General features: G+C 41.6%; 1 protein-coding gene across 2 annotated transcripts; it reads left to right on the forward strand.

Annotated features, from left to right (window-relative positions):
• The first annotated feature begins 578 nt into the window (after positions 1-578).
• On the forward strand, positions 579-27,437 carry LOC310700049 (inter-alpha-trypsin inhibitor heavy chain H4-like). 2 transcript variants are annotated; one of them, XM_083488868.1, is made up of 22 exons: positions 579-657; positions 1,364-1,524; positions 1,902-2,006; positions 3,626-3,788; positions 3,890-4,000; positions 4,112-4,240; positions 7,300-7,416; positions 8,606-8,774; positions 10,147-10,272; positions 11,085-11,266; positions 11,998-12,180; positions 13,967-14,106; positions 15,698-15,843; positions 17,427-17,465; positions 17,562-17,624; positions 18,010-18,087; positions 21,325-21,366; positions 22,055-22,195; positions 23,639-23,810; positions 24,943-25,097; positions 25,928-26,015; positions 27,270-27,437. In XM_083488868.1, exons 1-22 carry the CDS (start codon positions 583-585, stop codon positions 27,340-27,342), a joined length of 2,658 nt encoding a protein of 885 aa, XP_083344994.1. In that variant the 5' UTR covers positions 579-582; the 3' UTR covers positions 27,343-27,437. The 2 variants fall into 2 exon arrangements, with proteins under 2 accessions (XP_083344994.1, XP_083344995.1); XM_083488869.1 differs by lacking the exon at positions 18,010-18,087 and adding an exon at positions 19,640-19,663 and having other exon boundaries at positions 21,322-21,366.
• Positions 27,438-27,705: the final 268 nt, after the last annotated feature.

Here is a 27,705-nt window from a genome sequence, read left to right on the forward strand (position 1 = left end):
TTCCAAAAAACATTTTAAAACCGGAGCATTTACTTCTGGGTTTTTGACGTTCGGGAGCTGAAACATTTGAAAATGGAGCCATTTGAGAACCGAGCTTTGACTGTATACTGTACATGTGTTATCAAATTTTCTTTATGGAATTATTATTTTTTTAAAAAAGCATTATTATATACTGTGACTTACCTTTTGCAATTTTTTTATAGTACAGGACTTTCTTAAAACCACAGGAAAGGGGGAAGCCACTCATATATTTTTGGTATTGCAAACATATTGGGTAGAACACAGATTTTCCATTCACTTGCTTGACAAGATTGGTGACATTGGCAGGATGGGGGATGTTCTGTTGCAAGAATATTGTTCTGATTCAGTGGGTAAATATTGGGTAGAACACAGATTTTCCATTCACTTGCTTGACAAGATTGGTGTCATTGGCAATATGGGGGATGTTCTGTTTCAAGAATATTGTTCTGATTCAGTGGGTAAATATTAGGCTTCATCAGTCCACAAAGTCCCTCAGACGTTAGTTGTTCATTAACTCTTTCGTATAAAAGACTTCACTTCTGTGGATTTGTCACATCCAAAATGGACAGGCATTTTTTTGTCGCTTGGCTGTTTTTTTCTTCAGTACAAGTATTTGTGGAACCTGCGGCACCTGAGGTAATTGTCCCTTTTTTTGAATTAGACATGTCTCATTTGTCTTTAGAATATTGGGGAAATGTACATGAATTTGCAATATCCAATTTTTAAAAACTTATTTTCATGTGGGGTTTAGGGTGATGGCACGTAATGGGAAGTCCTTACTCTTGGGCAGCAGATTTCCATGACTACTTTCCCTGACCTTACACTATTCACATCAGTAGACTACTCATGAATTAGATTCTCATCCCCCTCTTTTTATCATGTTACCGAATGCAGTTCGGAAACATGAAAAAAGAGGGGGAGGGGAATCTAATTCATGTATGATTTGAACCTTAATTTAGTTAATACTACAACTGAACTGGTTGTCTTAAATACTGATGGGAGTATATAAATTACTAATTTAATTTATAATCTGGGAGGATGCATAACTCTATGATAAGAGTATCTGCTTTGCATGCCAAGGGTTCCAGGTTTTCTAGAGCCTGCCAGTCAGTGTAGGACAACAGTGAGCTAGGTGGACTTATGATCTGACCAGTGGCGAAGTGGAGGGGGCAAATTTTTAGGGCAGGAGCATGAACATCATCTGCCAGAGTGGAAGCCTAATGAATGCACTCTCTCCTTGGTCTGACAACTAAATGAGCTGATTAAATCTTGCTTTATAATAATACATTTGGTGTGGAAGAAGTTTGTCCGATTCAGAGAATCTTTTCCTCTTCTTCTCCAGAATGCCATCGAAATCTACAGCCTGCATGTGGACTGCAAAGTTACCTCACGATATGCCCACACAGTAATCACCAGCAGAGTTGTCAACAGAGCGAATGAATCCAAGGAGGCTCTTTTTGAAGTGGAGTTACCCAAGTCAGCTTTCATCACAAACTTTAGCATGTAAGGCTTTGTAAGCTCATGTCTGGGGCCCCTTAAAAGATAGAGGACTTACTCCAGCCCAGCTATTCTGTGAATGGAAGGGCTTCTTCCAGCTGAGGAAGTGAGTTGCAACCAGTAAGCTGTTCCAGTGCCATCAACCGAACGTCCCAATGAGTTGGGGGAGGAGGCAATTTTCACCTTTTAATTTATAAAAGCAGAATCTTACTGAAACTGAATTCACCTTCCCCCAACATCACCTCCCACATGGTTCTGAAGGGTCCCCCCAACTCCAGAGCAGTTTTTTGGGAGGAATAGGTGGGCTACAGAAGAGGACAGGGGCATAAGAGGACATTACCTTTTTCTAATGACTTTAACTGTTCAAAACACTGTTTTTTAAGGACAATAGATGGAAAAACATATCCCGGAATAATCAAGGAGAAGAAATCTGCACAAGATCAGTATGACGCTGCGGTTTCACAAGGACAGAGTGCTGGACTGGTCAAGTAAGCAACTCCCCCCGCTGCTGCCATTGCAGTCATGGGTAAAGCCATAGAGAGGATAGAAGTGTATAGGAATATTTGGAAAGTGGTTTACACCAAGTACTTTACTAGACATTGCCACTACTTCTTAGCACCACTGACATCATTCCCCAAAGCTGAAGCGGGTCAAGAAAATGCACACTAGACCAAATGGGTTGATCGAATAATCACACAACAATACCAAAGGGAAAGGCGAAAAGAAATAGTCACCAAACCTGATGTTGTGAGCAAAAATTGTCCCTAAATGCAGGCCAACTGTGATCATTAAGCAATACATTAAGGACAGGATGGGTTGGAGCCAAAGTTCTGCTGATTTACTAGGTCTCTTCTGCCTCTGTCTCCCTTGCCTTGCCTCTCAGAGGCTCAGAAGCCTCTCCTAAATGTCAGGTGCCCTCAGTGTAAGCTGTGGCTTGAGAATGCAGCAATGGAAATGAAGTGAAGGGACCTTGCGATCACAGGGCTCCATTTCCCACTGCAGTTTACTGTGTAGCAGCTGTACTGTTTACAACTGTCTCCTCACATCCCAGAAAGGGCTTTCAGGGGCTGCAGAGCAAAGGAGGTGAAAGATTCCATCCTGCAAGTGGCATTTTGCTCACACAGTTGCAGATCCAACCCAATATTCTAAGAACCTAAGTCTCAATTCACTCTATCTCCATTTTACAGTCCTAGCAATATGCCCAAATTATAACATTCTAAAGAGTGTAGATTTGACTAGATTATAATCAATCTAAAAGAGCTATAGGTGGCTTTCATAAAGTAAACCCGCTAAGGGTTATAGACACTATATCAAACACTCACTGGTATTGCATAGTGATGTCATTGAAGTTCAAGTATTTCAAATATGAACTTTACAAAGGATAATGTTCAGCTGCATCGTGAATTGACTGTTGTTTCCCTGAGAAATTTCCCCCCAGCAAGGATTCTTGGAGACTGTCACTTCTGAGAGGCTCTTAGCATTCAGAAAAGACACCAGATGTTCTAGAAATGTCACGTCCCAAGTTTTTGGAAGTTCAGCAGCATCCTATCCACAAGAAGACCAGGGACAGGTAGCTTGCAGAGCTCTTAACATCCCTATTTAGGTGCTCTAGAACAGTCAAATTTCCATGAAACCGTGGTGCTTTGGCTGCTGCTATTTCAGCACTCCATGGATGAATGAAGGACACCATTGATGCCATTTTCCTCTACAAGACAAACCACACCTGTCAGAATTCCCTCTTACACACAACTATTAAAAGTATAAGAGGCCTGCCTTCAACATCTCCCCTCCCATATCAGTGCAAGTATACTACACTACTTCGAAATCCAGTATCACATGAGTTGACTTCTACTCATGTAGTGGGACATCTCATTCTTCTTCTCCCCCTTGCAGGCCTGTTTGCCTTCCAAATCTGTTCTTGAGTGTCCCCATATCCTCTGGAAAAGATTTGTGGGACACAAACAGCATCTGCAGGCGAAGGAGATAAAGGAAACATCTCGTGGCACACGGAAGTCCAACTTAATATCACTCACGAGTTCATTTCCCAGACAAACTTGATGAGCTGCCAAATTCTTGCATAAAGCCTAAATTCCTCATTTCCCTTCAGATCAACTGGAAGAAAACTAGAACAGTTTCGTGTTTCAGTCAATGTTGCAGCTGCTGCCAAAGTTAACTTTGAACTCACATACGAGGAACTTCTAAAGCGAAAGCTGGGAAAGTACGAACTGCTGATCAAGGTCAAGCCCAAACAACTTGTTAAACACTTTCAGGTAAATTCTTGGAAAAGGCTCTTTCTATAAATGACACCAATTGCTGGCCCCATGTTGTAGCTGAAGGTTATGACTCTGAAGCATCTTTCTATTTTCTTCAGATTGACACCCACATATTTGAACCACAAGGTATAAGTGCATTGGAAACTGAGAGCACTTTCATCACAAATGAACTGAACAATGCTCTAACAAAGGTGCAGAATGAGACAAAGGTATGCATTATAGGGACTACAAGACTTAGCATGCTTTTTTTAAAAAAAGAAAAATCACCGGCCCTCCTATTCTAGCTTGACTGATTGTTTGCTTTTGTGGCTCTTATTTAGGCCCACATTTCATTTAAACCAACCATAGATCAACAAAGAAAAACCCCTGGAGTGGATGACACACTGCTCGATGGAGATTTTCTCATACGTTATGATGTTAAAAGGAGTGAGACTGCAGGTGATATACAGGTAAAAAATTACTGAGAATTCAGAGTAATAGGCATCACTTAGCTAAATTCAAATTCAAATTGTATAATCTTAGTTTCAGGCAGCAACCCCTAAACTTTTGTTTGAAAAAGAACCAGAACTGAATTGTAGCATAATCTTCTTCCTGAGATTTAGATATTCCAGTCAGTTTTCCAGGTTCTTTAGTAAGAAAGAGAACAGCAACTTCCTTTAGATGAACAGTCGTTGGCTTCTCATTTTCCTAGTCTTCATGTAGTCTAAGGACATCCCTACAGTAATTTCACCACAGAAAACTAACTGCAAAGGCAAAGGGTCTCTAATCTCAGTTTAAAAGACAAATATTGTATCTCTAGGAACACAAACCCTGTTGACATACCAGTAAAGTGGATATGTTTATCTAAAAGGCTGGTTTAAGCTGCAATCCTATGCTCACTTACCTGGGAGAAAGTCCTGTTGAACTCAATGGGACTTACTTTTCAGTAGACCTATGTAGGTTTCAGTAGACCTATGCTTTGTCTTCAGTTCATCTGCTCAAAAATTTTTAGAAGTCAAGATCCAAGTTTGGGGCAAGGGAAAACTCCAGCAGAGATTTAACATGGCAAAACATGCAGCAAAGCAAAGTGTAAAAATATAGGATGTAAATCCTTAAAATGTGCCCTTTTCCGCGAATTCCGAAATGTCTCCCTTTAAAATGTCCTTCCAAATTTTTCCACTTCCCCTGGCATAGAAAAAGACCACATCTGGTAAATTATAAAAATGGTTTACAGTGGTACCTCGGGTTACAGATGCTTCAGGTTACATACACTTCAGGTTACAGATGCTTCAAGTTACAGACTCTGCGAACCCAGAAATAGTACCTCGGGTTAAGAACTTTGCTTCAGAATGAAAAGAGAAATCGTGCAGCGGCAGCACAGCGGCAACAGGAGGCCCCATTAGCTAAAGTGGTACCTCAGGTTATGAACAGTTTCAGGTTAAGAACGAACCTCCAGAATGAATTAAGTTCTTAACCCAAGGTACCACTGTACTTACAAACTCTCCTTGGGTCAGATAAATATGCCTACTATAAAGCATTCAGAAAAGTTGCAGAGGCAGCAAAATGTAGCTTGTTTACAAAATGCTAAAAGCTCCTAAACCAGGCATAGGCAAACTTGGCCCTCCAAATGTTTTGGGACTACATTTCCCATCATCCCTGACCACTGGTCCTGTTAGCTGGGGATCATGGGAGTTGTAGGCCAAAAACATCTGGAGGCCGAGTTTGCCTATGCCTGTCCTAAACTATTGGTATAGGAAAATGTTTGTTTCAGACTCCATTATCATAGTACCATTGAGAGTGTCTTAACCTATAGTATATTATCGTGGTATGGGAGCAGCTCTGAAACGGATAAAAAAGCTTTACAGAGAACAATTAAAATTGCCCAGAATGTTATTGGGCTCCGACTACCAACCCTGGATGAGATCTTCACGTCTCGCATTTTGAAGAAGTCACATAATATCCTGAGAGATCCCACCCACCCTGCTCACAACTTCTTTGAACTATTGCCCTCAGGCAGAAGATATAGGACAATGAAAACACGAACCACACGCCTTCTGAATAGTTTCTATCCAAGAGTTCTGACTGCACTAAATAATGATCTCAGGGCCAGTTGCAAGGTTTAGCAAGCAGAGAGTAGGAAGGAATGAGATAGGTTTTAGGTTATGTTATGCCTTAATAGGTCATGTTATATTCTGGATTTTATGTTTTTATAGATTATGTTTGAATAGGATGAGAGTGTCGGAGATACGTGCAAATGTATATGTGAACCCGGTCTTTGGGTGGGTGTTTGATTTTCGTTGTTGTGTATACTGTGTATATACGGACAATGACAATAAATTTATCTATCTATCTATCTTTCTATCTATCTATCTATCTATACTTTTCTCAAACAAAAGAGGCTGCAGCAAAAAGCTCCTCAAACACCCATGTTCACATGTAGACTGAAGGAACGAAAGCTTGGTTACCTATTTCCTTCCAGGGTGAGGGGAAGTTACAAAGCCTAAACCTGCTGGGACAGGTTCCTCTATGACCTTAACCCCTTCATGCATTACTGTATTTTTCGCCCCATAGGGCGCACCTAGGTTTTTTGGGGGGAAATAAAGGGGGAAAAAATATTTCCCCCCCAGGTGCAGGGCTGGGGCGGGTGAAGCCCGAGCTTCCCCCCAACCCCAGAACAGGCTGCTATCCGCAAGCATGGGAGAGCTGCGCTACTTTGCGCAGTCGTGAAGTTGCACAGCTGTCCCACGGCTAGTGGAGAGCTGCGCGAAGCCTGAAGCCTGGGGTGTGCTGAGCTCAGGGCGCCCCAAGCTTCTGGGTGCCGGCAAGCTCTCCGCTAGCCGTGGGAGAGCTGTGCGACTTCGCGCAGCTCTCCCACGGATAGCTTCCTGAAGCCTGGAGAGCGAGAGGGGTTGGTGCGCACCGACCCCCTCCCTCTCCAGACTTCAGCGAAAGCCTGCATTCGCCCCATAGGACGCACACACATTTCCCCTTCATTTTTGGAGGGGGAAAAGTGTGTCCTATAGGGCGAAAAATACGGTAATTAGATTCAAGCATGCTGGTTATATGAGGCTGGATTAGCCCACATTTAAAGGGTTGGTTGTACTGCTCATACAGTGGGTTTTTGTGCGCATGATATAGTTGAATTGACATGTGGTCATGAGAAAGCAAGAGCATAAGAAAAACCTGGTGGAGCAAGCCAATGGCCCATGTAGCCTAGCTTTCTCTTCTCACAGTGGCTGAACAGTTGCCTGTGGGAAACCAGGAAGCAGGATTCGAGCAGAAGACCACACTTCCCTCCTGTGGTTTCTGGCATTCAGAAGCTGTGGAGGCAGAAAATGGCCATTGTGGCCATCAATAGCCTTATCCTCTATGAATTTGTCTGTGAATTTAAATCCTCTTTTAAAAGCATCTAAGGTGGTGGCCATCACGGCTACCGGTGTGAGCAAGTTCCATAGTGTGAGTTATTTTATACACTGCTGTGTTGTGATATGAATGTGTAATACCTTAATACCCCTTATTTTGTTTTCAGATTGTTAATGGATATTTTGTGCATTATTTTGCACCCAGTCAAATGCCAGCATTTCCCAAAAATGTGGTCTTTGTCATAGACACGAGTGGATCTATGGAGGGGAAGAAAATACAGCAGGTAATGTTTTTCCAAATAGAAAATGTTCTAGTGTTTGTGCCATGCTACGCCAACGGTATGTTAATTACCAGTGACAATAGCAGTATCTCTTTGACAGTCACAATGAATCTTTATGGAGTCTGCTATCCCACAGCAGGACCAAACTGCTCCTCTCTTTGAGATTTGAGAGCTGAGACACATAAGAACAAGTGTTTTAGCTCCTTAGAGCCTTGCTCATTTACAGTAGTTTGGACTTAGTCCCTGTCCTATTTTTCAAGCCCACTGCCTCCTTCGCTGTTTATGCAAGAGAGCCTTTAAAGTAAGGAAAGCAGTATTGTAGGACTGCCAATTCCCAGGGTCCACACATTCCGTTGTTCTCTCACTGGTACAATAGGTTTTGCTGGCTTTTGTAGCACCTCAAGCATCTCCCAGGAAAAGCTAGGCCACATTCTGGAAATCAGTTGGGTCTGCGTGTGCATAAAGCACTGGAGATGCATCACCCCTATTGCTACAACCCTAGAATTGCCTTTCTGGGAGGAATCTCAAGGGGCAAGAGAGGTACAGCAGTGCATGATGTGTAACGACACATTGCCACACCTTCTCTTGACTGAATTTACTTTAAAAGACCAGCAGCAGAGCATGTAAATTCTACTACAGTCTGAAACCAGCCACACAGTACCACCTCATCAAGTAAATTTCCCAGATAAATTGATTTCTGTCATGTCAGTTTACTTAAGAGAAGGCTACAAGCATGCCGTTTAAAGAGGACATAGTCCCTTGTCTTGTCTTTTTTTCTAGACTTTAGCAAATGATATTAAAGAGGGATGTTAATGGCCTAGAATGAAATTTAAAATCGGAAACAAATCAGTTACAACACAGACCAAAGCAGTTGTTCTGGGACACACCTTGCCCACAGCAACTTCTACATGCAGGGTCCTTCAACCGGCTTCATGGGCTAAATTTTTTTCTGCACAAAACCACTTCCATATTGGGGAAAAAAAGAAAAATACATAGTTGTTTGGCTGCAATTCTGTGTCCACTTACTGGGGAATAAGTTCCATTAAATACAGGGGGACTTCTATATGAGCAGACATGCCAAGGATTAGGCTGCTAGACCCATACTCTGCAGAAATATTTATTTAAATATAAGTCTAATGTTAAGTTTCTGATTCTGTGACTGGAAATTACATTGCTTTATTACTTTTTATAGACAAAAGAGGCAATGAAAAAGATTTTGGAAGACCTTAATCCTGAAGATTACTTTAGTTTAGTTCTCTTTAGTAGAACTGTGAGGTTATGGACTTCATCTTTGTTGCAAGCTACAGAGGACAACGTGGAACGGGCTAAACGACATGTTGAGACCATTTCTGCTGGAGGAAGTAAGTTTGTCAACTGAACAGACTTGTCAAGTTTTTCAGCAGAGTTTTAATCAGAAATGCTCACTGCAGTATATTTTTAAAGTCCATACCTAATTCTCAGGTGTTTGGTTTTTCATTCAACAGCTTCTTATTTTTTATGCTCAGAAATATGGCCATGTTCCTCCTCTATAATTGTTCAGTGTATTAACTCCCATTTGCATACTGTATGTCTAAACTTGCTCGTCTCTTGATTTTTCTTTGTGGACTTAGTGCTATTTTATTTTCTTTAAGCCATAGATTTCTACTAGTCTAGGTCTTTTTGCTTTCTTTCCCCATATCCCCAGGGCAACATCTTGCCTTCGATGCAGGAGCAACACCAAGGTGCCAAGTCAATATATTTTGGCACAAGAAATAGACTATCCCACAAGGGCCTCTCCTTCCACCCCAGCAATTAAACATTGCAGTAATAATGCAAGACATGCCAAAGCACTTTATTAAGAACTCAAACAACCCTTAGGCATGAGAAAAGGCCCATCAGAAATCTATAGCATTATCCACCCTAGCGCCTAGTTTCTATAGCATTTTTCTAAGGCCTGGGTTAAAACTCCGCCAGACCTTGGCAAACTGGAACACACATAAAACATGGGCTGGGTGAAAAAAAGCCTTTATTTATTTATTTATTTATTTATTTATTTATTTATCTAACAGCAAAATTAAGATTGAATGAAATTAATTTGCCTGTTTCTCTTAATTCAGTTGTGAAACTATTGACTGTACCCAGTGATTTCAGTAACTTTGCATTTATTTCTTTTGTGTTTGTCTTCTTTGTATGTTCAAAACTCATGGACTGGATTTCACAATATTGCAAATAAGAAATGAAATAACCATTAATTGGCTGCCTTTTCAAGTCTGTCTAACTGTTGGGATGGCCCTGGCTGTCTCTCTCCCTCCATACCTTTGAAACATCCTCACTAGATCTCTGAAGAACAATATAAATCTCTGGTCAAATCCACTTGTTGTGTATTGAGTCAAAGGATTTTATATCTGTATTATTGTTGTCTGTATTTGCATTGGGGTAAAGTAACTGCCTTTTGGTTTCAGAGGGTACAGCTACTATTGGTTCATTTAAGCTGCTGTATTTGGATCCTCTGTCTTATTGGTTTCCTCCAAAAGGCAGGACTGTGATTGCCTGATATTGTTCCCTCCAAAATGTATCCTTTTTAGCTAGTCCCCTGTCCCTATAAATGTAGCTTTCCTCTCCTCAGGTCTCAGTCTTGTTTGCTGTAATAAAGAAGTGTTTCTAGAGAACTGTCTCCAGCATATTATGTTAAGAGAGCTGAAATCACAAACCCCACGTCACAACACCACTGACCTGTTTTCTTTCCCATTACAGCAACAGATATTAATGGTGCTCTTCAGAAGGCAATACACTCACTGGACAAAGACACCACAGCTGAGCTATTGCCAGACCAAAGCATTTCCATGATAATTCTGCTGACAGATGGTCAACCTACTACTGGTGAGTTAGAAACAGCAAAGCCACACATTCTGCTTTTATTTTCATTTATATTTTTTTATTTTTAATGCATAGTTATCAACAATTACTTTAATTAGACATTTTCTGTGTGTGTGTGTCACCCCCTTTTCAAGCTCCTACTTCTCTTTCTCTTCAACAATTGGCCGTTTCAAACCTTCCAGTAAAGATTCTCCCAATATCTTTGGATTTGGTTTTTACAAGCCCCTTAAACATTCAACATATCCATACAATTGACAAAGAGATAATCAAATAAGCAAAAAAAGGCTAAACAGAGGGAGGAGGATGCTAAACAGAGAGGAGTGAAAAATCACACACAGACTGGTTCTCAGCAGAACTTTCTTCAAGCAGTTACAGCCTAAGTGGAAACACAGAATATCCTCCAGACATCGGCTTGCTGTATAAGTCTACAAAATTTCCTCATGTTTTATAACTCTCTTTCACACCTTCATTTACTTCGGACTCACTAGATTGTATGAGTGCCAGATGGGGGAAAAACAATATAGCCTTTATCTGACCACAATATAGTACTCCTGCAGTTTCTCAATAAGAAACAGGAAATCCTAAATACAAAACATTTTTCTTCGTACAGAAAAAATATGTATTATAGTTGAACACCGATATCCAATATTTCCTTCTGAAAGTTTTTTTCTTTAATTGAAAAGTCAGTGGGTGTTTGTAAACTCATTAATATTGTTTATACTCCCAACATCTGCTTGTTTCTTTCAAAATGCAGCATATTTAATTATTTTATCAGTGGCTGGGGTGTGTTCACATTTTATACCCATATATGACAGGTGAAACAAGCATTGATAGGATTCAAAGAAACATACGGGAAGCTAATAAGGGGAAGTACTTCCTCTACTGCCTTGGCTTTGGATTTGACGTCAGCTACACATTTTTGGAGAAGATGGCTTTAGAAAATGGGGGAGTGGCTCGCCGAATATACGAGGACTCAGATGCAGCCTTGCAGCTCCAGGTAGGGGAGAAACAACAATCAAAACATATACATATATTTTAAATGAAGAATCTCAAAACTCTTCAGGTAGGCCAAAATATTTCTCTATGGAAAGGAATTCAGTGTTGTGCTATAAGTTAAAAGGTAGGTAAAGGACCCCTGGATAGTTAAGTCCAGTCAGAGGCGACTATGGGGAACAGCGCTCATCTCACTTTCAGGCCGAGGGAGCTGGCGTTTGTCCACAGACAGCTTTCCAGGTCATGTGGCCAGCATGACTAAACCGCTTCTGGCACAACAGAGCACCCTGACGGAAACCAGAGCGCACGAAAACACTGTTTACCTTCCCACTGCAGCGATACCTATTTATCTACTTGCACTGGCGTGCTTTTGAACTGCTAGGTTGGCAGGAGCTGGGACAGAGCAACAGGAGCTCACCCTGTTGCAGGGATTCAAACCGCCAACCTTCTGATTGGCAAGCCCAAGAGGCTCAGTGGTTTAGACCATGGCGCCACTGCGTCCCTTGTTTTGCTATGGAAAACGTTCCGTCAACACGGAGCCTTCCCTTCTCTGCTTCCTATGCATGCTGTTCTGGGGGTTCTCCTGAGCACCCCAGAGCCAATTTTGGAGGGTGTGGGGGCACACGGAGGAAGGAGAGTGGGGGAGAGTCTCATTGCATTAACAGAAGCATTTGTGCAGGCTTCTGACAATGGGATTTGTTCCTATGGTTACCTTTTCCTTCTGTCTAACTCAAGGGCTTTTATCACGAGGTAGCTACGCCTATCCTGAAAGAGATTGAAATGAAGTACCCAGACAATGCCGTACTGGAAATAACTCAGAATAATTTCAAGTTGCTCTTTGATGGCTCTGAAATTGTTGTAGCTGGAAAGCTCGGCAATGACGTTGATGATCTTCCTGTGGAAATTAAGGCTAAAGGAGTAAGTAAATTGCTTCTTTTGTATGAACAACTTTGGGCTGCATAGTCATTTTTCTTTCCCCAACATTCTGTGGTACATTCTGCTTTGAAACTAAAAGCTCTGCTTTTCCTTTTATGATTTTTTTAAAGTATTTGAAATTTAAGGGGAAAAAATCCTTCATCCAAATATCCCAGGGAGGTTCATAATAGAAAAATATGAAATGAGAATACAAAATACATAATAAAATAGATATAAACAACAACGATTTATTATTTATACCCCGCCCATCTGGCTGGGCTTCCCCAACCACTCTGGGCGGCTTCCAAAAAAAATATTAAAATACTGTACTACATCAAACATTAAAAGCCTCCCTAAACAGGGCCGCCTTCAGATGTCTTCTAAAAGTCTGGTAGTTGTTGTTCTCTTTGGCATCTGGTGGGAGGGCATTAGAATCATAGAATCATAGAGTTGGAAGAGACCACAAGGGCCATCGAGTCCAACCCCCTGCCAAGCAGGAAACACCATCAGAGCACTCCTGACATATGGTTGTCAAGCCTCTGCTTAAAGACCTCCAAAGAAGGAGACACCACCACACTCCTTGGCAGCAAATTCCACTGTCGAACAGCTCTTACTGTCAGGAAGTTCTTCCTAATGTTTAGGTGGAATCTTCTTTCTTGTAGTTTGGATCCATTGCTCCGTGTCCGCTTCTCTGGAGCAGCAGAAAAAACCTTTCTCCCTCCTCTATGTGACATCCTTTTATATATTTGAACATGGCTATCATATCACCCCTTAACCTCCTCTTCTCCAGGCTAAACATGCCCAGCTCCCTTAGCCGTTCCTCATAAAGCATCCTTTCCAGGCCTTTGACCATTTTGGTTGCCCTCCTCTGGACGCGTTCCAGTTTTCAGTGTACTTCTTGAACTGGTGCCCAGAACTGGACACAGGGAGGGCGCCACTACCGAGAAGGCCCTCTGCCTGGTTCCCTGTAAATTGGCTTCTCGCAATGAGGGAACCGCCAGAAGGCCCTCGGTGCTGGACCTCAGTGTCCAGGTAGAACGATGGGGGTGGAGACGCTCCTTCAGATATACTGGACTGAGGCCATTTAGGGCTTTAAAGGTCAGCACCAACACTTTGAATTGTGCTCGGTAACGTATTGGGAGCCAATGTATGACTTTCAAGACCCATGTTATGTGGTCTCGGCGGCCGCTCCCAGTCACCAGTCTAGCTGCCGCATTCTGAATTAGTTGTAGTTTCCGGGTCACCTTCAAAGGTGGCCCCACGTAGAGCTCATTGCTACCAAAACAAACCAATGACGCTCCCTCCCACAAACACATTTAAGAAGCCATAGAAGGTTAATCTGCCATATGTATGTTGAAAAGAAACATTTTTGCCTGGAGCCTAAAGATATGCAACCAGGGGCGTAGCAGGGAGGGGGCTGACGGGGCGCTCCAGGCACATTGGGGGGCGGGCTGCTCCAGCCACCCTCCCTGAGCCAGCCCTGAACTGCTTTGCAAGACCCCTCGGGGAGGGCAGCATGAGGGGGACATGGCAGCCAGGCACTCTTTGATCTCAGCATCTCCAACAAAAACATGAGCTCACAATTGTCTTGTTTTTATTGTTATATTCATAATTTGTTGTTTTCATGAATGTGGTAGATGCCTGCTCTTCTCTCTTCCCTCCAATCTTAAAAGTTTGCTTAAATAGGTTTTCCCCTCTAACATCAGTTTGTGCAGAAAACAGTATGTGTTGCTTATATTCAGATTGAGTGTTACTTTGAAATAACTCACACTCCCCGCTCGTTTTCCAGCATGCCAGTGAACTTACTCTTAAAGAAGAGGCAAATATAAGAGAAAAGGAGCAAGTATTTCAGCATCAGAAATACATCTTTGGAAATTTCATTGAGAGATTATGGGCCTATTTGACAATTCAGCAGCTGCTAGAAAAATCGTAAGCTAATAATAGTGTTGCAAGCTTTGAAGCATGTGAGATTCCAGGGGTTCTATGTGCCTATCTAGGGTTCATTTTCCCCTTGGAATGAGGCTGTGGTGTCTTTATGATACAGTCATACCTTGGTTGTCAAATGGAATCAGTTCCAGAAATCTGTTCGACTTCTGAAAACGTTCAACAACCAAAGTACAGCTTCCAGTTGGCTGCAGGAGCATCCTGAACTCAATCGAACAGATGTTCAGGTTCCAAAGAACGTCGCAAACCAGAACACTCACTTCTGGGCTTGCAGCATTTGAGAGCCAAAACTTTCGGCTACAGAAGCGTTCAGGATCCAAGGTATGACTGTATATGGTTTATTTACACATACATACAAACACAGCCTCTGATGGAGGGGTTCACAGCATTAACTCCTCAAGAGGATTATTCTTCTCCTATAGCCACAATCTTGGATCCCAACAGAAATCAGGCATGGCTTTCTCTCTCTCTCTGGCTACCTGGCCCACAGCTTTGCTTCCAGATTCTAGCTCCCATAACTCCCAACCCTGGCCTTTATCTTTCTAACTACCAGCAAGTTGGGGGGGCACCCATTTGCTGTCTGGCACATATCCACTTCTTTTGTTACCTTAACAGTCCATGACCTCACCAGGAAGCTAGCCTGGCTATTCCAGGAATTTGAATCCTTGATACATTTTTAACACTTGCTGGATCTAGGGATTAGAAGGGGCTCGGCATACAGCCTACTCCCTCGCAACTCATAACACAAAGTGAGTAATAGTTGCTTAGTGACTTGAGAAACACTTCCTTCTGCAAGATCTTGGCTCATGCTGATAATCCCTTGGCTTTCATTATTGCAGTCACATCCATACCATACATTTAAAATTGATATTTTATTGAATTTTTTTCAATTACAAAGCAATAAAGTGATGCAAAAAAGGGGGAAAAGAACAAAGAACACACAACTGTGTGAAGGAGAGAAAAAACATTATATGAATACATACAAAAATACCCTAACCCATACATTCTTTTATATATTTGATATTGTTATCCTAATACTAATGTAAATATATATTTAAATGACATAAGTTCCTCCACAGAATACCAGGAATATAGTTTGTTATAGGTTCTGGGAATTGTGAGGAAAATTACATTCACAGAATTCTTTGGGAGAAGCCATGACTGTATAAATGTGCTTTAAATATATTGTGTGGCTATGTCTGTTTCAGTGAGAGGGTGTAAATCATAGCAGGTTGTATCAAACTCAATTACTGTGCTCATGAAACAATGTCTGCAAGCACAGCACAACTCCTCCCCATCTTCTCCCCTTGCTTGTCCCCCATATCTATTCTGGGTTCCCCCACCCCAAACCCTTCAGAGCAGGTTAGAGGCTGGTGTAGGGGGCCCATGGGGGTAGGAGAAGGAGGGGAAGTCCTGTTACACTTGTGGGTGTTGTTCTGTGTGTGCAGTTATCTAGTTTGGATACAAGCCAACATTCCTAACATAAAACCCAACGCATATACGTAAGTCTCTGTATTTTGCTTCACTGGATCATGTGTAGAAAGCAGACAGTGCAGATTTTGCCTCTGTATCCTAGTGCTTCAGCTGATGGAGAACAGCGGGAAAACCTGGAAGCTCAAGTTTTGAACATCTCCTTGAAGTTTGGATTTGTTACACCCCTCACTTCCATGGTAGTCACTAAACCTGATGCTCAAGAGGTGGCAAACAAGCCTACAGAGGCAGGTAACTCAGAACAAATTGCTCCCATCTCAAACTGAAGTGATACATGCATTTATCTTTTGAATCTCATCCAAGTTCAGTGCTAGAAGAATGAGTTGAGAGCTCTGGCTATGCGGGCGTGTTGGGAAAGTGGTAAAACAGTCAGATAGAAGTATAACTATTGAGTCAAGGATAATGATAAATGTAGCTTATAATTATGTGAAGAAAGGTGAAGTCGCTGATGTGATAGCACTGGTATGTTATTGGTGCTGAATATACCTTTCATAGAATCATAAAACTGTAGAGTTTGAAGGGATGCCAGAAAACACAACTAAAGAATCCCTGGCAGATGGCCATCTAACCTATGTTTAAAAACTTCCAATGAAGGAACGTCAACCACTTTCGAAGGGAGTCCATTCCACTTCTGTCAGAAGTTCTTGCTGATGTTTATTTGGAATCTCCTTTACTGTCATTTGAATCCATTGGTTCATTGGTTTCTGGAGCTGCAGAAAACAAGCTTGCTCCATCTTCCACGTGACAGCCCTTCAGATAGTTGAAAATGGTTGTCAAATCACCTCTTAGTCTTCTTTTCTCCCATCTTAACACCCAATAGCCTCAATCATTTCTCATAAGGCTTGGTGGCCAGACCCTTGATCATCTTGGTTACCCTCCTCTGCACATGTTCCAGCTTGCCAATATCCTTCTTAAACTGTGATGCCCAGAAGTGGACACAGGACTCCAGGTGTGGTCTGACCAAGGCAGAATAGAGTAGGACTATTACTTCCCCTTGGGGACGCGGGTGGTGCTGTGGGTTAAACCACAGAGCCTAGGACTTGCCGATCAGAAGGTCGGCGGTTCGAATCCCCACAACGGGGTGAGCTCCCGTTGCTCAGTCCCTGCTCCTGCCAACCTAGCAGATCAAAAAGCACGTCAAAGTGCAAGTAGATAAATAGGTACCGCTCCGGTGGGAAGGTAAAGGGCTTTTCTGTGTGCTGCTCTGGTTCGCCAGAAGCGGCTTAGTCATGCTGGCCATATGACCTGGAAGCTGTATGCCGGCTCCCTCAGCCAATAAAGCGAGATGAGTGCCGCAACCCCAGAGTTGGTCACGACTGGACCTAATCAGGGGTACCTTTACCTTTATTACTTCCCTTGGTCTGACAATAGAAAATAGTGTGAAATGCTTAGAATGATATAATAGGCAGACTCTTTGGCATTATTCCTGATCTGGTTTGTGGTTTTCAGCAATAGAATTTGGTGAGTGATTGTCTGTTAAGTCATACTGAGACCCATTAAAATCCAATAACTTCAGTAATAAGTAACTTAAGTCTATTGATTTCTATGGATCTACAATGAGTATGAGGAAGGTTGGTGACATATCTTTTCTGGTTTCCACTGAGCAATTTAGGTACGCCAAAACTGTGAAATCGTACTATTGTTGTGAAATAGTTTTCTCAAAAAGGTCAATCAAGAAAGGTGACAGATTAGCACACATTACTTCCCAATAGCACCAAAAGGCTATGGCATAATTCGAGGGGGCAAACACAGAAGAAATAAAAATTGAGATGGAGCTTACAGTCCATTGAAGCTGTCTTTGTTTCTTTGACCAGATAATGAGAATGTAAACACTGTTGCAGATCGAATGTTTGGTATGTAATCTAATTCAACAATTAAATACCAGTAACTTATTCCTAAGAATTTCTATACTGTGAGAAAAATGATCTAACCATGAGACTCTCTCATAGGCATGAAGAAACCTTCTAGAATCGTAGGAGGTAGCGATCCTCTTGACAACTCCGGGAGTTACGGTATGAAGATTAAATCTTCACGAATTTACAGCTACAGCTCCACAGTCTGTTTTCTGGAGTGTTGAGAATTGAGGCACTTATCTCTCTCCTGTACAGAAGTTGCAGAGTCACTAAAAATCCGCCAACAGCAATGTTGAAGTCATATGGGGTTAGAGTGGCTCTGTTTCTCTCTGGAGATGCGGAGCCAGAAGGAGGGTTTCTCTTCGTGAGCCATTGGACACAGCCATGTGAAGTTGGAAACACAATGTGTGCAGGTGGAAAAAGGAGGGGAGGGAACTAGAAGGATTATATTTATGTCAGGGATAGTATGGACACAAATTGTATTAGGGTACAATGTGCTTTGCTTCCATACTTATGCATCTTGAAACACTTCCTTCTTTTTCAGTAAGAACATCTTGGTCAGCACCAATACATACCAGTTTCGATTTCCATCCACAATTTCTAACCGATTTTCAAGATACCGGTAATGCTCCATCACATTCTTTTTTTAAAAAAATAATATTTATTAATAATTTCAAAATTACAGAAAAGAAAGAAAAAAAAATTAAAAACAACACTACAATACATAGAAAAAAAACAAGAAAAAAGACATAAAAACCAATGCAGCAATACAGCAAAAAAATAAAAAAGGGAAAAAAGACACAAATCCCATATTACATATCTTTAACTTCCATTTGCTTGTTTCATTGACCTCCTCACACCTCCCTTTTTGTATTCTAGTTTGAGTGATTATTTCAGCAAATTCTTTCCATCTTTCTCAATTTTTACTAAATAATTTATCTTGACAATTTAACCTATTAATTAACTCAACAAATCCTTTCCATCCTTTCCCCATATTCTGTTATTCAAATTACCTTAAGTTATTTAACCTTATCTTACCAAAAAATACTTTAGAGCTTAACGCTTAATACTCGATGTAATGGATTTAGGGGTTGCTCGTGCGTAAGTTGCCGCCACTGCTGGTGAGGTTACCTGGTTAAACCCTTTCTGACTGAACAGCCTCCAGCATCGTGACTGTCTCAGTCACTGGCAGAATCCGTCAGTGGGCGTTTCTTGAACCTTTTCCAGCATAAAAGTTGTTTGACGCCAAGTCTCCTCCTACTCTCCCTGCACAGAAGTCTTCTGCGCAGGGAGGGTGTGGGCAGCGGAGTACCCGTACTCTCTCCGCTGGTCTCCGGCGAGGAGTCTTGGCGCCTCCTCTCCGATCCCCCCATCTGCCCCCCCTTCTCCACTGGTGTTACGCTGATTTCCTTCCCCAGCAGATGGGCTGCCTCTCTCCCTACTGGGACCCTCTCCTGCATCCCTCTGGAGCCTTCCCTCCGCCTCTAGCTCCGATGGCAGTTCCCTGACACTCGATTATACATAACTCCTGATATCTTTTCTACTAGAGTCATATAGTTTCATTCCAACATTTTCCCTAATGTTCATTAATTTTAGGCTAATTCCCTAAAAAAAATTTTTTCTTTATAAATTTTCTTCCAATCTTCATCCAACCTCTCTTCTTCCTGGTCTCGGGTCGTGTCAGTCCTTACTGTCCATTCCATCTAGTCCATCAACCTGGTAATCTAATGTCCGAGGCCCTTAAGTCTCTTCCATGTCCCTTCTGCAGATCTTCTTCTTGTTTATACTTGCACTTTTCCTTGTCTTTTGTTGGTCTCTTTCTTAGTTTCTTTCCTTTCTCGTTGGGGAGTAGGTCTCTGGGGGATTCCACCAAGAAATTATCTTCGTCTCCCTTCATCCAACCAGCCCATTCCCCAGAGTCCCACTCCCCACAATCATCAATGTAGTCCAAAAAATATTTAAAAACATATTTCGAGGTCTCTCCAAAGTTAAGAACCTCCTCAGCTCCAGACTCCCCCTGGCCGACTCCAACTTCAATCTTCAAAGAAAGCGGCTTATGCTCCTGTAGAGCCTCGGGTCTCTCCATTTGTATTATTTGAGGTGCAACTGCAACCTCCTCCATTATCTTCTGCACTTGCCCAATCAGTACAGGTTCCTGAGTTGGTCTTTTTCAGTAAGAACATCTTGGTCAGCACAAATAGATACTGGTTTCAATTTCCATCCACAATTTCTAACCGATTTTCAAGATACTGGTAATGCTCCATCACATTCTTGTATGGTTTAGACTTATCTTGCACTCTGCGTTCCTTCTTCTGCAGCCATTGTAAAACAGTTGGTCCCTGGGAGCCAATGGTGGCATATTATAATGGACGTAAAAATCACAGCTTTCTGTTTCCACAGATGGTAGGGCCCGCCTCCTACTTGCATGTATGAGCCTCTCTGTGCCAGTGCTATGGGTTTGGCCCCAAGTATGCAGACAGGACAACATTAGTGTTCTTGTAATTTGGTGATTGCAAAGAATTGGACCTTTCCTCTCAAACCAATGGAGTAAACACTCTTAGCACACTCAATGCACAATATTTAAGAATTAAAGATTATTTGTTTTTTTTTTGTTTTCTTGGAGGAGTGCTACACTCACCATTTTCCTCTCCCTGCTCCCCACAGGTGGGTATGCGAGGCAGAGGAAAACTACCACTAATTCAATAATCCCTTTTGTCTTTCTTAATCTCATGGCCATGGGTTTGAGCCCTGTGTTGGGCAAAAGATTCCTGCTTTGCAGAGAGTTGGACTAGATGACCCTTGGGGTCCCTTCCAACTGTATGATTCTATGATTAATCAGTTTTGTGAGACTTTGGTTTTTGTGTAATTTTCTTAGTCGCAAATTGAGGTAGAAGTAGCCTTGGGAAGGATTGCAAGTGGGGAGGGTCTTTATATGAGGTCCTGAGGTCCTTGCTCCCAACTAGAGCTTCCAGGTTTTTGCTTTCCCTTCATGGGTAAGGGATTGGGAATAGCTGCTTTATAATTGGCTTAGCGTTGCTTCCAGGTGATAAGTTATTGAGCGTTCATTCTCATTTTTTTGCAGAATGTTTTCAGGGAGGTTATATAATGGCTCTGGTTTATTGAAGATTTACTCTGATTTGTTTGCAGGGAGGTTGTACAGTGCTGCATCAAACATTTGTTATCTCGCAATTTCCAGTGCTTTTTCCTGCCACATTCTTTATTGCAAAAAGTCTCTCTCTGTGTGCAAGAGCATCAAATATGCTTTAGTTGTGCAACCTGAATTTGTCAGTGTGAAATTGCATGACACCCACAAAATGTTAAGTTCAGTGTTCTTGGGAAAGGAGGAATGCTTATTTTTTCCCCTTGAGAATAAATATGCACAAAGCTGCCAGTGTTCATTTTCTGAGTGTTTTTGCCTGGCAGATTTTGCCCTGTTTCAGGGACATCAAGTGGCATTTCTCCTAGATGAATCTTTCAGCCAAATGTAGTTGGCAATTGATATACAGTATTTAAAAGCCACTTGGCAGTATTGTTTGCTGCATAGTGATTGTGATTTAAAAAATATATTAGGACAAATTTTTAGGGGTAGCAATGTGTCCCTATACCTTAAATGGGACATGTTAAATAAAAAATAAGAATCCTGCTAAATAAAAAATACGAATCCTGTTAAATAAAAAATAAGAAAAACAAAAACAAAAAACAGAACCCCAGTCCATATGACCAGCGATGAGACATGATGGGAATCATAGTCCAAAATCTCTGGAGGACACCAGGTTATGGAAGGTTGATCTACCTATGTATATACCTATGTAGTATAACAACAGAAAATTAACAATTTATATATTTTTGGGTTATTTAGATTATGCGGATTATTCATACAGGTTGCTGGGGAGTCACCCTGGTGAGTAATTCACACTTTATTCTCTATTAATATATTTTCCCCTCCATGAGGTGTTTCAGATATGGGTACATGTATTTGGAATCCCATTGGTAAGGAGGAGGGGAGCAACATTCAAGACTAAGTGGGGAAATGTTTGGTGAGGAACAGGTTAAGCAGCACCCAGGCCACTCCTCAGAACAAATTCAATCCCCCAACATCCCCAGGTGGGACTTGGAAGGACTTCTGGCTGGAACCCTGCAGTCAGTGTAGACAGTCCTGAGACAGATAGGTCAATGGCCTGACTCAGTATAAAGCAGCTCCTCTCTTCCTAAATCCGCAGCCTTCTGAGGTTGCTATTCTTTTTTATATCAAAAAACCCCCCACAGACAACCTTTTCAGGTTTGTTAAGAGAGAGAGTGTAATATGTAGCATGTGTGATTTGGGAATTGAGAAAACTCAAGGTGTCACCTTCCTTAGTGCTTGTCCTGTCTCTATCACTTAATTTTAAGTCCACTCTATGAGGGCTTTGTCATATATGAGCAGGATGACTTTGGGCCACCAGCCACCATTTGAAATCAATATGGAATACCCAACTATAGCTTTGACATGACTTCACTGAAGGTTTGGCAAGGCAGGTCCAAACTCACTATTAAACTCACAAACTCACTATTAAAAATGACAATATTTTTTGGTTTCTACTGATTCCTAGGCAACGTTCAGTCTCTCCCAGACACTGTTAATGAGTATCCAAGTTTCATTCTTCAACTGACTCATGAAAAAAATCCCATTTGTTTAAATATCAATGGACAGCTGCAAACACCCATAATCCTGCTAACTGATACAGACAAAGGTAAGCCTTCTAATGTAAGCTGCTGTCAACTTCCCAACTTTCATGTCAAGCATTTTGGTTGCTTCCAGAAATCTGTGTGAGTGTATTTTATTTGACAATGAAATACATCAAAACTGCTGACCAGGGAATTCTCAACACTATTTGTCTTGTAGAGCTTACACTGAAAAATGTTGTGACATGGTTTTCTGTTGCTAATATCATGCATTAGTCAGAATACGTGGTTTTACATGTCTCATTCCAATTGTTCAAAGTGTTTCACATATTTCATTGTAGGAATCCTTCCTGCACATTGACTCAAATGTCTCACTTTTTAATATTTTTATTTATTCCTATTTATTATGATTTTGTGGTCCGTAGGTCAAAATAGCACTATTTGTTTTAAAAGTTGAAGGTCCAACTTCATAATTTACTTGCATGCCAAGGTACCCAAACCACAAAGTTCCCAGGAGATCAATAAATCACTCTGACACAGAATATTTGGTTTATGGGTTCAAATAGGCCACAACTTTATTGGTTACAGATGTGAGTGGTTTGGCTTATGCATTGAGGTGAAGCCAGGCTACATCTTGACTCCTGACCATCTGCAGGGAGTCCACGGAAGGATAAACCACCGACAGGAGGTGCCCTATAACTTATGTCAGATAGCGGCACCCCGAGGGGTCCCAGTTGGCTGTGACATGGCCCTAGTCCATGCCTAGGCTTCAGACAGTATTCACACCCCGGATCCCTTTAACAGGTGACCCTTACTGAGGAGGGGCAGGTGAAGCAACAACCTCCCCTCCAACCAAACAAAGGCTTACCCAGTGCCTAACCTCAAAAAGGTTGTGACAATAGCTACTAGGTAGGCGAAAACCAAATGGCCATGCCAATTTGCCACACAATTTGCAACTCTGGAGTTGTGGCGCTCATCTCGCTTTATTGGCCGAGGGAGCCGGCGTACAGTTTCCGGGTCATGTGGCCAGCATGACTAAGCCGCTTCTGGTGAACCAGAGCAACGCATGGAAATGCTGTGTACCTTCCCGCCGGAGTGGTACCTATTTATCTACTTGCACTTTGACGTGCTTTTGAACTGCTAGGTTGGCAGGAGCAGGGACCGAGCAATGGGAGCTCACCCTGTCGCGGGGATTCGAACCGCCGACCTTCTGATCGGCAAGTTCTAGGCTCTATGGTTTAACCCACAGCGTCCCTTGGAGAGATGAATAGATAGCTATAAATACAGGCTAGTTGCGTCATCTGGTTCTCGCTGTAGCCCTTGCAATTCTGGTCAGTTGTATGATTTCAGTAGGCATTTGAAAAAAGGGGACTAGAAATGGTGGTAACACATGGATTTTGTTGCTCTTGAGCTTATATCACAGTTTTATTTATATTAAAATGTTGCTTAGTAAACAACAATATGTTTCTTGTATATCATCCTCATATTTATTTTGACTAATATATTTTCAGGGATCCAAGTGACTGGTAAGCTTGGAGAAAACAGAAAGTTTGTGGAGTTCAATGTAATCTATCAGACACCCAATGTGCAAATCAACGTGTCAATGGGAGAAATTATACTGAATGATCAGGGCAATGTGAACTCTTTCCCATGGACAAAGAATGCATCTTTAACAACTAGAGGGTAATATTTGATATTTTCAGTTTCTTTTCAGTGTTGGTTGGTTTGACTTTGAGGCTATACCTAATGCTACTTTTACATTCTTGAACTCCTAAGCTTACATAATTTTTCAAAGCGCAAGCCGAACTGTTCATGCATCCAAATAACAGCATTAATGTGAAATTCAGTGGATTCCCTTACCTTGGGACTTTAAAAAATATTGGTTTTCTCTTTGAACAAAGCATTTTAATTTCCTATGAATTGAGGTAGAAGCTTCATAATATATTTTAGCTCAGACTGGCGAGAAGCAGTTAGTTGGCCAGAAAATAATGCAATTAACTCAGTAGGTCCAGGAGGACTCCCCTGTGAAGCACCTAAGGGCCCTGTTCCTGACACTCACCATCTGCCCTAGGGCAGGGCCTGACAGGCCTCATAAGGACTGTTGCTGCTGCTACTGCCTGGGACAAGGGTCCTCAAACTTTTTAAACAGGGGGCCAGTTCACTGTCCCTCAGACACTGTTGGGGGCCAGACCATAGTTTGAAAAAAAATATGAACAAATTCCTACGCACACTGCACATATTTTATTTGTGGTGCTCAAAAAAAGGAAAAACAATACAATATTTAAAAGGAAAAATGATTTTAATCAACATAAACTTATAAGTATTTCAGTGGGAAGTATGGGCCTGCTTTTGGCTAATGAGATGGTCAATATCCGGCTCCATATTCTTCACTGCTTCTTACTCAGCTTCATGAAGAAGGGGGAAATACCTCACAATGTGGAGAAAATTGTCTATGTTGAGTATAACCTTGTTTGATTTCTTGTGATGTTCAGGTTTCTTGTTTGCTACTTCACAAAATACTAATAAACTGCCGCACTGAGGGGGGGGGGGGAGATAAATGAGAACGGCGCCTCGGCTGAGGTAAAAGTAAAAGCTGTCCCTCCCAGCGTAGGCTAGGCTTGGCCCACCCCAGTCTCCCTCACCTTGGAGTGCGGCCACCACAAGCCCAGCCAAGCTTGTGGTAACACTGTAGTGATACAACTCTCCAAACATTTGACATACTATAGTAATAATGTATATATTTCTATATATTAATATTTATTGATTTATTTCAACATGTATATATTTAGAAATAACAGCATCACTTCCTTCCTAGGTTGAGCTTTCTTATTGAAAAGGAAAGGAGTCTTTCACTATCAGGACCAGACGGTATCACAATACAAGTTTACTATATGAAGAACCCTCTTAATTTCCTTGGATTGCACTTCAAGAATAGTGAACTTTTTTCTAACAACATTGCTGGACTTTTTGGTATGTATTCAGATTTTGCAATGAAGTAGCAATCCTCATGCTATTTACCAGTAAGCTTGGTTTTGATGTAGCACTATAACTTAATATTGTATATCCTTGGAACAACGCTGAAAGGAAATGAGCATGATTGTCTCTACATTTCAGATGGGGTGGGGATGAGAAGGGGAGCCCTGATTTAGTGGCTTTCCTAAGTCACCTAGTCAGTTCATGACACCTTAAGTTATGTTTCAACTGGCAACTGTCTGGTTCACAGCTCAATCTCTCCGTCACTACACCAATACTTGTGAGAGTTGGGGTGGTGGTGCTGACATGATTGTCAGGAGAGCCACCGAAGATCTTCCTCAGTTTCCAGGCCCAACCTGATGTTCTTACTCCTATCTTTGGAGAGGGAACCCATGTCAGGCTCTTGGCCATGGCTGCCTCCTCCCTGGGGCTCACCGTTCCTCACGTACAAGGCAACTCCACCTCAGAAAAGGGACAAGTGTTGAATAAATGTCTAGAGAAAACTCGGAGAAACACTGAGCTTGTTGTTTTATGAGTAAAACTACCTTCTCATGTTGAATTATTGATTATTATTCATAGTAGGCACAAGTGTACTGCAGTCTATCCATTTTGTTTGCTATAGGCCTGTCAAAGGCCATGGTGAGCTGCCCCCCCCCCCCCAAATACTTCCATCAAGATAAATACTAGACTAGACAGTAGTCAAATGTATCCTAAAATCAAGCAGGAATTAGCCTTTCTCGGGAGTGGGGGGGACATGTGTTGCAGCTGCTCCAGCATAGCTTTGAGAACTGCAGTTATTTTCCTGTGTTTTTCTTTGTGTTCCCCAGGTCAGTTTTACTCTAATGAAAGTCTTCAGATACACAGCAATAGAAAGAAGATGTTGACTGTACGAGGACAATCATATAGTTTCACAAGGTAAAATCCACAGAAAAACACTCATTGTAGACCTTTTTTTGGGCAGTGCTTTGAAAGTTATTTTGGAGATATATCTGCAAACACACTTTCAGCTGAGCCAGATTTTATATAACATCATGGGTTGGGAAGGTAGGTATGGCTTGCCTAAAATGGCCTGGCAGGTCAAATAAGGAGGCCTGACGTCCATAGACCGGGCATTTCTCACCACATACCCTACACTGTTCTTCAGTTTGGGAGGGCCCAGTATTTTACATGAAGAATGATTAAAGTGGTAATAAAATATAGTAAATTGGAAGTGTTTCTCTGCAAACGCAGCTCAGAACAGTGTTGCTATGAATTTTCATATCAGCAAAGTATTTGTGGCCCTTTAGGACCCTCAAGGAATAATTCACATCTTTTCTATGAACATTAAAAAAAAATATTTTATGCTTGAAATGCAACTTTCCCCCCACTCAAAAATTTTGAGACATCGCCATGCCTTTCAGGTCTTCAGCACATTCATTAACCTCTCCCTTCTTACTAGCTTTCCTCAGCCAGTTCCCCCAGTCTTTGCCAACAAAAAAAAGTTACACTTTGTGAAGGAGCGGGGGGTTAACATCAATGGGGAGGGCTTATTGAGTCCTTGGACCCAATGTCATGCCAACCCTTACCCTGCCTGCTGCTGTCAATAAAGATTTGGCCTGATTTTATCCCATCACCATTGTGCAGTTTTCTTGTTTTGCTGCTCTCATGGGTCACATAATGCGCCTGCCTGGGCAAATGAATTTTGCTATACAGTTCTCCAACCAACCAATATTTACAAAAATGCATATATTAGGGGGAAATGTGCATACAAATGTTAGTGAAAATGACATACAGACATGCATTATATTAGAGGAAATTGCTTTCAAAAATGTGTAAGAAACACATCCCAAAATGTGTTTATTAGGAGAAATTTGCATTGAATGTTGATGAATCTTCATGAGGATTTTTCATTTTTATACTGTGAATTGCTGCACAAATGTGGAGGGCTGAATTTAAGATGGAAAAAAATGAGAAATGGAGATAAGTGAAGCTGGCAGATCCTTTCATTCCTAGCTCTTCCCATTTGCAAAGGAAAGGTTTTTGCTAGCAAAAATTGGGGGAAAGGCTGTAAATACAGTTACATTAAAACAAAAATCATTTGCAGGGGAGTAACTGAGAAGACCATATGACTTTCAAGGGGGCTTTTACTTTCAATGGGAACTCATTGATCTTTTTTCTTTCATTTTAAAGGCAAAACAAGAAAGATTACAGGATTGAACAGGGAGCCAATGTCAACTGCTGGTCACTGGATATAACTCCTTGAAGAACAGCATTTAAAGCCGTAAAAATGTCCATCTTTTGTATTAAGTGTAACTATTACATTTCATTTCAGTGATAACTATTAAAATTGTAAAGGGATGTTTGTCCTCTGTTTCATCATATTTCAAACTGTAGCGACCCTTGACAAGCGTGGGAGGTTGTAGCAGCATGCTATACTTTCTTAAATGTTGATTTAAGGGCCAATATCTATTGGAAGCCACAGTCTCTTGATTGGGAAATATTAATTTTTGGAGGGAGGTTTAGGTGGCAACTGGAGTGCCTGTGTAACTTACTCAATTTCTGATTATGTAAGCCCCAGCATTACCTAACTAACTTGTCAGTAACATGACAAGTTCAGTAATATTGC

Source organism: Podarcis liolepis (genome assembly GCF_965112155.1).
Source record: "Podarcis liolepis genome assembly, chromosome: 2".
Classification (NCBI taxonomy): Eukaryota; Metazoa; Chordata; class Lepidosauria; order Squamata; family Lacertidae; genus Podarcis; species Podarcis liolepis.